This window comes from Linepithema humile, chromosome 4, assembly GCF_040581485.1.
Source record: "Linepithema humile isolate Giens D197 chromosome 4, Lhum_UNIL_v1.0, whole genome shotgun sequence".
Taxonomy (NCBI): Eukaryota; Metazoa; Arthropoda; class Insecta; order Hymenoptera; family Formicidae; genus Linepithema; species Linepithema humile.
In genome coordinates this window covers 12,481,143-12,494,845 of record NC_090131.1, presented here as the reverse complement: position 1 = coordinate 12,494,845, position 13,703 = coordinate 12,481,143, and the positions used below count along the sequence as shown (strand labels likewise).

The 13,703-nt window shown below is 34.8% G+C and overlaps 1 protein-coding gene across 1 annotated transcript in view; it reads right to left on the bottom strand.

Annotated features, from left to right (window-relative positions):
• LOC105668643 (uncharacterized) overlaps positions 1-13,703 on the bottom strand; it is a 472,083-nt gene that overhangs the window by 13,022 nt on the left and 445,358 nt on the right. The window contains 1 exon segment of the mRNA XM_067354097.1: positions 13,595-13,691. Coding sequence (XP_067210198.1) covers positions 13,595-13,691 — 97 coding nt within the window.

Genomic DNA, 13,703 nt, shown 5'->3' with positions numbered 1-13,703 from the left:
ATATTACAATTAAATTATAAAGAAATCTGATTATTGACATAGAAGAATATTTGTTTTGATGGACTCAATTTTAATAAAAAAAGAAAAAGTATATAAAATACACTTTAATAAAAAAGTTTAAATGCACTCCGTTGTTTCGACGACCGATGCACTGTCTTCAGATTGTACGCAATTTAAAATATATTATCTCATCGTTATCGATTATCGATTATCATCAGTTGAGAAAGTGTAGCAATGAGCATGATATTTAGCCTCAAATGGAATAAATTCAATAACATTTTGTTTTATATGTAAAATACCATTAAAATAAAGCAAATAAAGCATCTCTCAAATTTGACAACTTTTGTGCGTAATGTAGCCTTTTTATTTTATGTAACATACATATATTTTTGCACATAAATTCTTTTTATTTTATCACTAAAATTATTTTTGTTAAAAATTTTATTTGGAAAGTGTCAATATTATTCTCGTGAAAAATAAAAAATGATTGACTGTACACATTTCAATTAATACTTTTATTCAAGAATGTCGCACCACCGCATATAATTGTCGATTTTATTCCACTTAAAGTGTATGTCACGCATATGGAGGCACATATACAGCGTGTGTCAAAAGTTCCGGGACGGCTAAATAATTTGAAAAATACGCATCACAGAGGAAAATGACCTCAACAAAAGTTGTAGGATTTTTCTCGGGCAATCCGATGGTGATCTTAGATTTGGCCTTGCCCGTGACCTTCAAGGTCATTTTAAGGTCAAATCGAATTTTTTAAATAAAAACCCCTATTTTTGATTCCAAAATCTAATAGCTGGTGTCAAGAGCTTTTCAAAACACTATAATGAAGTTATTTTTTATTAAGTACTTTTTAAGTTATGAAGCTTGAAAGTTACAGCATTTTGACATAAAATACAAAATATCTTGTAAAACATTCAATTTTCGAAAATCTTACCTTAATACTTTTATGCATAAAATAATGAGACGAATCAATTGGTATAAAGAAAACACATAGTTGCTTTCAAGAAAAAATATGTAATTTGCAGCATGCAACTGCATACTTTTTTCTAAAACCAATGTGTTTTCTTTATATCAATTGATTCGTCTCATTATTTTGTGCATAAAAGTATTAAGGTAAGATTTCCGAAAATTGAATGTTTTACAAGATATTTTGTATTTTATGTCAAAATGCTGTAACTTTCAAGCCTCATAACTCGAAAAGTACTTAATAAAAAATAACTTTATTATAGTGTTTTGAAAAGCTCTTGACACCAGCTATTAAATTTTGGAATCAAAAATAGGGGTTTCTATTTAAAAAATTCGATTTGACCTTAAAATGACCTTGAAGGTCACGGACAAGGCCAAATCTAAGGTCACCATCGGATTGCCCGAGAAAAATCCTACAACTTTTGTCGAGGTCATTTTCCTCTGTGATGCGTATTTTTCAAATTATCCAGCCGTCCCGGAACTTTTGACACACGCTGTATAGTATGCGTTTTTCATCGCGCAAGAACGAAAGGTTTTCACCTTTCCGGCTCTCGTGTATGTTGTGATGAGACTGCACAACGGGTCGTTCAACTGGGGGCAATTAATGTCATCAAATCATATACGTATATATACAGGGTGTCCCGCCAAAGTGGCACCCCCTTTTATCTTTTAAATTAAAAGAGATAAACCATAATAAATACATATCAAATTGAATGGTTCAAACTGAAGTCTATTGTGAGCATAATAGTTGCTTACAAAAGCTATCCGCGTTAACAAATGGAGAGGTATGCATAATTTTTTTATAATAATGTGGATATTTTGATGTAAGAAAAGTTGTAGCGTTGTTTGAAAAAAATACAACGATTTAAAGTCAATATTTTATATATTATACGAGTTTTATCGGTTTGAAATATCTACCAACTTCAATAATTAATTAATAATTAACAGCGCTACAACTTCAATTGACATGCGTCAATCTCTAACGCACGAGTCAGAAGTTGGTCATATCGCAGGGTCGAAAGTGAAAAGGTAGACGTTGCCCGCAATATTTCCAGCCGATAAGACTTGTATAATATGTAAAATATTTACATTAAATCAAATAGCGCTATAACTTTTCTTACATCAAAATATGCACATTATTATAAAAGAATTATGCATACCTTTCCGTTCGTTAACATGGATAGCTGTTGTAAGCAACTATTATGCTTACAATAAAGTTTAGTTTGAACCATTTAATTTGATATATATTTGTTATGATCTATTTCTTTTAATTTGAAAGATAAAAGGGGGTAGTCACTTTTGGTGGGACACCCTGTACATATGTATATGTATATGTATATATACATGTTGATTATATATATGTATAGTGACAAGCAGTGACACCAATTAACCACTGAGGAATCCTTATCACTTTCCAAGCTATCCCCTTCTACCTACTTCTCTAAAGTCTTCTCTTATTCTTAGAAACGTATTCACGCAAGAGCGTGGCGTCTCGCCGGCATTCCGCTGGCGTCTCTTCTACATCTACTAATCTCGCCACGTTTTGCGTGAATATGTTTCTGAGAATAGTAGAAACCTTAAAAAAATAGGTAGAAGAAAACGGCTTGGAAAGTGATAGAGGAATCCTACTGATTAATTTTCATTGTTCGTCATTGTACACGCGGAGGATCACGACGATCAAACAAAATGTAAGGGTAAGACGTAATTGTTGCATTTCAAGTAAGCTCTCGTCGCCTTGTGAAAATCGGCAGGTGTGACGGAATGAGATAAAAAAAAGGAGAGAAAGAGAGAGAGAGAGAGAGAGAGAGAGAGAGAGAGAGAGAGAGAGAGAGAGAGAGAGAGAGAGAGAGAGAGAGAGAGAGAGAGAGAGAGAGAGAGAGAGAGAGAGAGAGAGAGAGAGAGAGAGAGAGAAAGAGGGAGACGGTGGAAAAAAATATTAGCATAGCAATATATACGTGTACGTATAAGGGAAAATCTCTATAAGATGCACTTGTGCGCGCGGGTGGTGCCGTCATCGAGATACGTCACAGGAAATCCAATGTAAACCTTAAAAAAACGTTAAAACTGGTAAACAAAAAAGGTGGCAGGCGTTGGACGAAGGTGAGACCTTACTATAAGAAATGGATTGGAGCGAGTGTGTCTGACGAGGTTGGGTTGTTACTGTTCGCGCTCTACATCGTGTCGTCGACTGTTTTACATCGCCATAAAATTTGAATGTGTTCGATTTTTGATACTGTATATGTATATTATATTTATGAGATTCTTGTGTTTTTATTTTTATAGAATAAATATTAGAAATTATTTTATTTATTTTGCCAAGCTTACACTCGACAACGCAAATGTCAAAAGTTGTCGGAGAAGAATTTAAGAGACATATTGATCTATTTTAATTTTAATTAGAACGTTTGTTAGATTTCTTTGTTGCTTGAAATTGATTATATATGATAATCGCGAATAGTGATGAATTAAATTAAACCAACAGTAAGAAAACATCATATTAATTAATGTAAGAATTTGCAGGAGCTAGTTTGACTTTTGCAAATCTTATTCTACCTACTCTATTTATTAACAGACTCAATTTATAATTTTATTAAACAAGTAACGATTTTATTAACTCAATATTCGAAAAAAATATTTCTATTAAATTATTCCAAGATTAAAGAATTTTTTTTAAAATACGTACAGGAAGGATAAATATTAAAAAATTAATATTTATAATCGTCGACGATGCGAAACAATCCTCGACGTTCGCCGATGTTCGATAAGCGAAAGCGCTCCGTTTTTTTTGTCTTTCGCCTTGAATCGGCAAGGGCATCTTGGTGAGACTAGTCGGAAGTGTCGCGCGGATGCTTTAGAGAAACCAAGTAAGAGAGAAACGTTGTATATATTGTATATATATATATATATATATTATATATATATATATATTATATATATATATATATATATATATACAATATTATATATATATATATATACAATATTATATATATATATATATACAATATATATATATATATATATATATATATATATATATATATATATATAATATATTAACTGGTAAATGTATATAGGTATATCTTGCGAAAAAGGCCAAGTGAGAGCGCTAAAATCAAAGACGTATAGCACGCAGCATAGCAGAGTCTCAATGAAGGTTTGCTTGTCTTTCGAATTCACTAACACTATCTAACCGATGCATATCGTGTAATATGTTGCGTATGTGTGTTTATAGATAAATGTATCATATAGTTGTCTTCTTGCGATAATTTTGCATCGCGGAAGCTTGGGAAGGAGACTTGTTTCGCCGTATTTGACACAGGCATTAGCAGAATATTCGAACGGTTCCAAGCAGAAAAGTGTGAAATTATAGAGAAAATCGATAAGGTGCAAAATAATCTTAGAAGAACAGTGAGAAGTCACGCGGCATTTCTTACGTCTGGATGTCGCGATTCTCATTTCCAATATGCTTCATGAAAAACGTGCAGTAGATATAAGCGGATTGAACAGGCTAAGGAATGATATTTCTGAGATATCACGCTTTTGTAGAAATAACGTTAGAAGATTATTGATTATACATGTAACACATAACTAATTAGAGCAGCTGTAAATTATGCGAGAATCAAGTGTCAATCGATATGTACATATTTATATAAAATATATTGAAATACATTCTATAAATTTTGTTACATATTCCTTTCATTATAAGAATTGTATAAATTTAATTTAAACATTTCATAAGTAAATGTTGCATGTATACACAGTCATAGGAAGGCCTAAACACATGAACTTGCACGAGTGCGAATTTCACAAACCAATTCAAATGTGCCTTGACACTCGTTGACAAATTCATGTGTTAAGGCATTCCTGTGACCGTGTATACATAGTAAAAAGCATGGAAGAAAGTAATACTTTATCGTTCACCTATGTGAAATTATTAACAAATAAATATTAACTGAAATATTTATCCAAGATGCGGAAAGCGTAATAGTATTGAAAGACCAATCAGAATCGTTATGAAAAATCAATCGTTGCAATCACCTTGTTATTTAAAGTTGCCTATATCTATTGCACATTTTGACTTATTTTTTTTTTATTGCATGGGACATTTTGTGTTACATTATACGAAATAATTTTCAATTCTTAAGCTAGTCAAAAACATTGCCAATTAATAATTGTCTGTGCATTTTTCCGTTATACTCGATAATTTTCAGATTTGTAAACTAGGAAAGCAATTGTTATGTCTTTGTTTCATGATATTGCGTGATAAAAAAATGCCTAACACAAAAAATCGAGGAATCGGCTAAAAAGAAAATTCTTATTAGAGCAAACATATCATCAAGGTTGAGATAGACTGTCAAAAAGACTGTTGCATGTGTGTGGCAATAGGAGAATTAAACTCATTGAATTCTCCTATTCTCCGAAGAATTCCGCTAAACAGCTATGAATATTCAATTTCAACATACAAATCTTAAATTTAGAATTTAAAAAATTCCAAGTTAGAATAAAAAAATTTTATATGCATATATTTAGTTATCTATTTTATTGTTTTATCACATGAGGAAAGAATTTTCAATCTTCTTCCAGTCATTAAATATTGTTATCTTATCGAGACTGGTATTCGGCGATATTCAGCGATATTATAAGCCTGGTGATTATTTTACAAATTCATGTATTGTTTGCAAACTATTTGACATAAATGATGGGATTCCATATAACGGTTGCGGAATGCAAATCGTAAACTACAGGATTTGTGAAACGGAGAAATGTTCATTCTTTACAACAATAACGAATTGCAGAATCGGGCGGAATGCTCCGGAGCGCCGTGAAAAGATAACAATTATCGAACATCATATGATTGTGCTGTCAGACATACCGATAAAAAAAGAATATGAATATAAATATTCGTGTTTGATATATATGTATATGTGTGTATATATAATATATATATATATATATATATATATATATATATATATATATATATATATATATATAAAAACAGTACAGAATAATAATAATTATAATAACAATAATGATAATGATGATAATAATAATAATAGAATAATAAACGGCAGTTTCATAATAGTAATAATAATTATAATAATTTATAAATATGAATAAGTAAAAATTTACTCGTGACTGGTCTGTATGGCCTCCTTGAAGTTAGTACTCCACTTCCAGCCATACTAAAAAATTAATATCATCTTCACTATCTGTTAAACTTGTATAACCTGCTGCGTAACTTCCTTATTTTTTTATCTCGTTTTCTTTTTTTCAAAATTTTTGTACACAGCTTTTGTATAAAATAGCTTGCGATAACCCGCGTCGCTCGCGACTTTTTTGCAAAATACGTGCTGAGAAAGAGAGACAGAGAGAGAGAGAGCTTCGGCGCAGAGGAATCTCTCGCTTCGCTCATTATGCATCTGATCGTCTTGGCAATGGCGTGATCGGCGTTGCCAGTCGAACAGAGTCGTGACAAATCGGGCGAATTCTCCGTCAAAAAAAAAAAGAAAAAAAATCATGAGAAAAGAGGACTCGTCGCGACGCAGATTTCCGTCGTTAAAAATCACAACTAACACTCATGAATGATCTGACAAAACATCGTGATCGACGTCGTCAAAAACAAGAAATGTAAAATCAATCTTGCGCTTCAAATATAAATAAAAAAAAATTTATAATTTTATTTTATTAAATTTATGTAAACTTTCTTCTGTGATATAAAACACAAAGCGCAAGATACAAAGCCGCGAAGTCGCTTTATACAATAGTAATAGTAAGGCACTAGATATGTAGGTATTCTCATCCGCCATTTTGGTTCCTATTAGATGGAGAATTATAGCGTATACAGGGTGACACTTAAAGACTGCCCACTAAGTACATAGCGTTATTCCTTGCCAAAAAATGAGTCGAAAAAAGTCCTGAATCATTTTTAATAATTGACGTGTTACACATGTACGCTATACTATACTATATACGCTATAATTCTCCATCTAGTAGGAACCAAAATGGCGGATGAGAATACCTACATATCTAGTGCCTTAGTAATAGTAGGACAATATTCGCTACAATTTCGAAAGTAATTATAGCAACGTGACGTTTGGACGAATGTTGCATTGTCTATCTTAAAGCAATTTTCGAATCGCTCTCAAAACAAGTGAATGACGATGAGAGAGAAAATAAGAGAGAAAGAGAAAGAGAAGGGGAGGGACGGAGGGAGAGAGAGAGGGGAAGAAAGAGAAAGAGAGGGATAGAGAGAGAGAGAGAGAAAGAGAGAGAGAGAGAGAGAGAGAGAGAGAGAGAGAGAGAGAGAGAGAGAGAGAGAGAGAGAGAGAGAGAGAGAGAGAGAGAGAGAGAGAGAGAGAGAGAGAGAGAGAGAGAGAGAGAGAGAGAGAGAGAGAGAGAGAGAGAGAGAGAGAGAGAGAGAGAGAGAGAGAGAGAGAGAGAGAGAGAGAGAGAGAGAGAGAGAGAGAGAGAGAGAGAGAGAGAGAGAGAGAGAGAAAGAGAGAAGTACAAAAAAAAGAAAAAATATAGAGAAAGAAAAACAGAGAAAGAGGAGGGGGGAAGAAGCTCGAGACAGCCGATTCGAGCGATTCGAATCTTCGGATTTTTATAAACGATATAAGCATCGACGGCTACGAATGTTTTGTCACACCATGCGCTAAATGTATAAAAAGTACCTATACTATCGGGACACAGCAAACATTGAAAATATTGGTTTTATGGATGACAGGATAGATGGGTCCATATCATTGATAGATAAATAGAGAGAAAGAGAGAGAGAGGGGGAAAAGAGAAGGATGGCGGGTAGGGACTGAAGGGGGGAGGAAAAGAGGGAGAAAGGAAGGGAGGGGGAGGGGGGAAAGAGAGAGAGAGAGAGAGAGAGAGGGAGAGGGAGAGGGAGAGGGAGAGGGAGAGGGAAAGGGAAAGGGGGAGAGAGAGAGAGAGAGAGAGAGAGAGAGAGAGAGAGAGAGAGAGAGAGAGAGAGAGAGAGAGAGAGAGAGAGAGAGAGAGAGAGAGAGAGAGAGAGAGAGAGAGAGAGAGAGAGAGAGAGAGAGAGAGAGAGAGAGAGAGAGAGAGAGAGAGAGAGAGAGAGAGAGAGAGAGAGAGAGAGAGAGAGAGAGAGAGAGAGAGAGAGAGAGAGAGAGAGAGAGAGAGAGAGAGAGAGAGAGAGAGAGAGAGAGAGAGAGAGAGAGAGAGAGAGAGAGAGAGAGAGAGAGAGAGAGAGAGAGAGAGAGAGAGAGAGAGAGAGAGAGAGAGAGAGAGAGAGAGAGAGAGAGAGAGAGAGAGAGAGAGAGAGAGAGAGAGAGAGAGAGAGAGAGAGAGAGAGAGAGAGAGAGAGAGAGAGAGAGAGAGAGAGAGAGAGAGAGAGAGAGAGAGAGAGAGAGAGAGAGAGAGAGAGAGAGAGAGAGAGAGAGAGAGAGAGAGAGAGAGAGAGAGAGAGAGAGAGAGAGAGAGAGAGAGAGCCATCGTCATGTTGTTGTGGTCAGCGTTTTTCACTCCCGAATGGTATAAGGAAGAAGATGGCAGGAGAGGCTTGAAGTTATTTTTCATACACGTAACCCCGAGCAAAAATAAAGATGCTGCATTTTTTAAGTATAGAAATTGTCTCGCCGCTGGAAGACAATTGATTTCCGTCGCAATGTTAATAGAGAACGAAAATCCTTGTGTGAATATTGAGAATTAACAATTGTGTCGTAACACAGTTAACTGTCGTACGATTAAGCAAAGTGATACGATTTTGAATATATTCTTCAGGAAGTAATTTGAACTGAATAAAAAAAGAATGTTGTAAAATTCAATTTTAGGATATTTTTCTATGTCCACTCACATTCTATTTTCTATGTCCTTCCCCTCCCAGATTATTTATATGTCAATTAATTTAATACAAGTGAACAATATTTTTCAGCATTAATATTTTTATCAAAACAAAATGGTAATGTTATTTATCTATTTTTCTTTAAGTTGTAGCATAATTTCAATAGTATTATAGTAGATATTATAATAATATTATATAATAGATTAAGGAAAACGAACTAATAAATATGCGGGAAAGTATATTTTTTTGCTAGGTGTTTTCGGTATTATTCCGTTGTCGCAGTTCCGTTGTTACTTTTCCGAATGATGTGATAACTGTCGTGATGATACTTTGTGTTAAGATAATAGGTTTCTCAAGATATGTATCAGACAAGTGTATTGTCACACGACAAAGTGATTTTATCTCGTGAAAAGGTTTACATCAGATTTCATACTCTGCCAACGATAGTGATCCGAAATAAGCGAGTCTAGGACAAGGTAGATGGAACTACATATTGCGGGTCTGTTCCTAATTGGACGTTAGAAGACAGTAAAAGGTTTCGTGACACTCGACAGTAATTCTTCTTCACGCGCTTTAAATTTTGTGGTCGCGCGGAAAAAAGTATAACATTTTGAATGTGTAATTTTAAAGTTGCATTTTCCGCATCCGTCGATATTGCAAAAGCGTGATTTCACTCCATACATATAATTCGATAAAATTTTGCAACCGCATGCTGTCTATTTTATTCACATTTATTTATAAATTTATGCAATTTGATTTGTAAGTAAGCAATTTTTTATATTATATTCTTTTATATAAAATTATTTCAAGTTAAATCAATAGACATTTTCATTTATTAGCTATATAACTATAATACCGAGAAATTCACTATATAACTAAATTCTTACTCAATAAGACTTATAACTGACATAATTTGTCGAAAATGCAAATGTTACAAAATTTTGAGTAAGTCAACAATACTGATATCAACAATTATATATGGTTATTTATATTATTTGATAATATTAAATAAAGAATTTCTTGATTGGTAATACGTATGCCAGATTCTCATCGTAAATGTATTTCCGCCCGATAGTTAGCGTCGCTTTATCTGTCTGATTATGTGCTGTCACACACACACACACACACACACACACACACACACACACACACACGCGCGCGCGCGCGCGCGCTCTCTCTCTCTCTCTCTCTCTCTCTCTCTCTCTCTCTCTACACACGCGCGCGCGCACACATTGTCCTGTTTGCACAACTTTAAAAATGCAGATAATTACAAAAAATGTTAATCTCCAAGTCCCTTTAAACTAGTTTTATGTCAAAAATTGTACATAATTAACATATCTGTTTATAGTTTATTGCTTATTGATAAATATAATTGATAAATATATTTGCAATGCGTTGCTTTGTGAATAATGTAATTGATTGATGATTAATTCGTATAGCAAAACAAATTCAAATTTATATTAAATCTATATCAAAAATATACAAAAATATAATTCAAACAAAACTATATCGTAAATTCAATTGTCAATCTTTACTATAAATGGTAATTTTATTGGCCGCGTGCACGTGATGACAGATTGTACGCGTATTATGATTATCGTGATTGATTGTTATTTTGATGTGAGAACAATAAGTTAGAACACTTCAAAATTTGTAATTGTATACTGAGACACACGCTCGAAATGCAATTAATGAATAATCAGACACAATCAGACAGATTTTTGTAATAAAATCCACTTTCGACGATCTCGCATACTGTGATCGCAATTTATCAATCTCATTTGAGATCGGCGCGTCACAACACAATTATTATACGTGTATATACAATACGCATATAACGTAGATACGTATACGGGTATGTATATGTCCGCAGAGAGAGAGAGAGAGAGAGAGAGAGAGAGAGGGAAAAAAGAGAGAAAGAGGGAGAGAGAGAGAGAGGGAAAACAGAGAGAGAGAGGGGGGAGAGAGGGAGAGAGAGGGAGAGGGAGAGGGAGAGAGAGAAAGAGGGAGAGGGAGAGAGAGAAAGAGGGAGAGAGAGAGAGAGAGAGAGAGAGAGAGAGAGAGAGAGAGAGAGAGAGAGAGAGAGAGAGAGAGAGAGAGAGAGAGAGAGAGAGAGAGAGAGAGAGAGAGAGAGAGAGAGAGAGAGAGAGAGAGAGAGAGAGAGAGAGAGAGAGAGAGAGAGAGAGAGAGAGAGAGAGAGAGAGAGAGAGAGAGAGAGAGAGAGAGAGAGAGAGAGAGAGAGAGAGAGAGAGAGAGAGAGAGAGAGAGAGAGAGAGAGAGAGAGAGAGAGAGAGAGAGAGAGAGAGAGAGAGAGAGAGAGAGAGAGAGAGAGAGAGAGAGAGAGAGAGAGAGAGAGAGAGAGAGAGAGAGAGAGAGAGAGAGAGAGAGAGAGAGAGAAGTATTTTATGTATATAATTATAAACATATTTATATATTATATACCAGAAAACAAAATTTTATATCTCACTCGTTGCATGCGCTTGTATAGCATAATGGGAGATACGGGTGACAGATAGCAGATTGCCGTCGTGTTCAAGAGTTCAAAAATAAACGAGTTCGCAAAGGTGGATAAGAAGCTTTGCAATAGGCACAATCGTATTTTGCGACTCTTTTCACAAATTCAACTCTTGTTGAATGCATTTTTGTAATAATTTACACGTAAATTTTTATCAGTACTTTAAAATAAAAAATTTATTTTTTCACGTATAACTTTGTATGTCTTTTAAATAATTGTGCGACAAATTATTTTTAATCTTATTTTAGTAGAATTACAGCAAAGTGCATTTAATGCATTTAAAAAGGTGGAAGTTCCAGAAGAAATGTTTCCTTTTTAAAGAAAAAAATGTTTATTTAATATTATATAAGTATAGAAAAAGCTGTAATAAAAAGGTGAGAACATTTGAATAGTTTAACATATGCTACAATAAAATTTATTTCAAATTGAACGGTAAATGATTTCTGTTATTTTTTTCAATGGTCTATAAATCGAAAATTATCAGAACTGACATTCATTGCAAGAAATTCATCTAAAAGATAAATAAAAATTGTATCCATCTGTTTTCTAAGCATCTTATATAGGATCTTCAAAGCATTATTTTATCATTCGATTTGTATTCTATCGTAGGAAATATAAAATATGAAACATTTCTTTTGAAACACTTGACATTTGTAATAAATAAATCGTTTACATTCTATGTGCCCATCTTCCATCTCGAAAGCCAATATTCCGATCATCATAAGAATCGAAGAGTGTGCGCCGTGCCACTCGCGACAAAGTGTGCCACACGACAAGATGTGCATGTAATGAGGGAAACGGATATACGAGGAAACCAGGATTTTCCACTTTCGTTCGTCGTATTTTCCCAAAATGAGTTCCTGTTAAGACGCGCTTCATTTGCGATCAGCTCTATCTCTTTTATGTACTCCTAAGGGGAAGAACAATCAGAATGCGACGAAGAAAATGTTTTTCATCCAAAAGCGAGACTTTAATCGTAAATTAACAAATTCCACACCTGAGTAACCACGTGAACAATTCTTCGCGATTCTTTGTTTTCTTCTTTCTTAAGAGAAAGGAGATCGATGAGAGAAGAGATAGATCCAAGCATAAAATAAGGATTAATCGACGAGAATTCGTCTCTCATCCCATACAGCACACAAAGATTGCATACACATTGCATCAATCTTTCATCGCAATGTTGCAATATTGCAAATTTACTGCAAAATGTTGTTGCATCATTGCTGTGGGATTGCAACAATGTTAAAATGTCCGCCTTTAGGAAGATTGTAACGAAATATTACAGTAATATTGCAATGTAATGAATTTGCAATAATGCATTGTTATTGCAATCTTAGAATAATGTTGTATATAATTTTATTTATTCGGACATTTATCTGTCCGATTTCTGAACAATCAGTTCAATATCTGAATTCCCTGTGTTAGGGTCGTATCAGAAAAATTTAACTGATAAAAATAGTTACTAAGGTCTTTAACCTTACTAGTCACTCTTTGGAAGTTTTATATCATCATGACTAAAACTTAAATACAAGATAGATTTCGCGCGTCGCATAACGGTAAATGAACGAACTATCCAAGGAGAAATACAGATCAAAGAAACGTCTATTAGACATCTAATAGACGTCTATAGACGATGTCTATTAGACGTTTCTTCGACCTGTATTTCTCTCTGGATAGCGATTGTAATGTTTTTGCAATGTTGCTGTCACATTCTCATGAAATATTACAATTCAATGTTCCAATAATCTCTCAACAATATTACATTGCAACTTGCAAGATTGTAACATTGCTGCAATGTAAATGCAATGTTTTGTGCTGTATGGGATGCAACGGGTGTGTGTTTTCGAAGTCGCAGATAAGTGCGTCTTACTGGGGCGCGAGGAGCGAAGAAGAAGTTGGAGCACAGAAAGAATCGGTTGGAAGGATCAGGGCTCGATAGAAGGTAGGTAGATAGATAGGTAGATAGAAAGGTAGATAGATAGATAGATAGATAGATAGATAGATAGATAGATAGATAGATAGATAGATAGATAGATAGATAGATAGAGAGAGAGAGAGAGAGAGAGAGAGAGAGAGAGAGAGAGAGAGAGAGAGAGAGAGAGAGAGAGAGAGAGAGAGAGAGAGAGAGAGAGAGAGAGAGAGAGAGAGAGAGAGAGAGAGAGAGAGAGAGAGAGAGAGAGAGAGAGAGAGAGAGAGAGAGAGAGAGAGAGAGAGAGAGAGAGAGAGCGAGAGAGCGAGCGAGCGAGCGAGCGAGCGAGCGGGGTTAATGGAGCGGTTACCTTGGAATGCTGTGCTGATGTTGGTGTTATTGGTGGCGTATCCTCGGCGTCTACGCTCGCTGCATTTGGCAATCGCTGCTCTTGCACCGACGCCAAGCTGAAGTGAAAA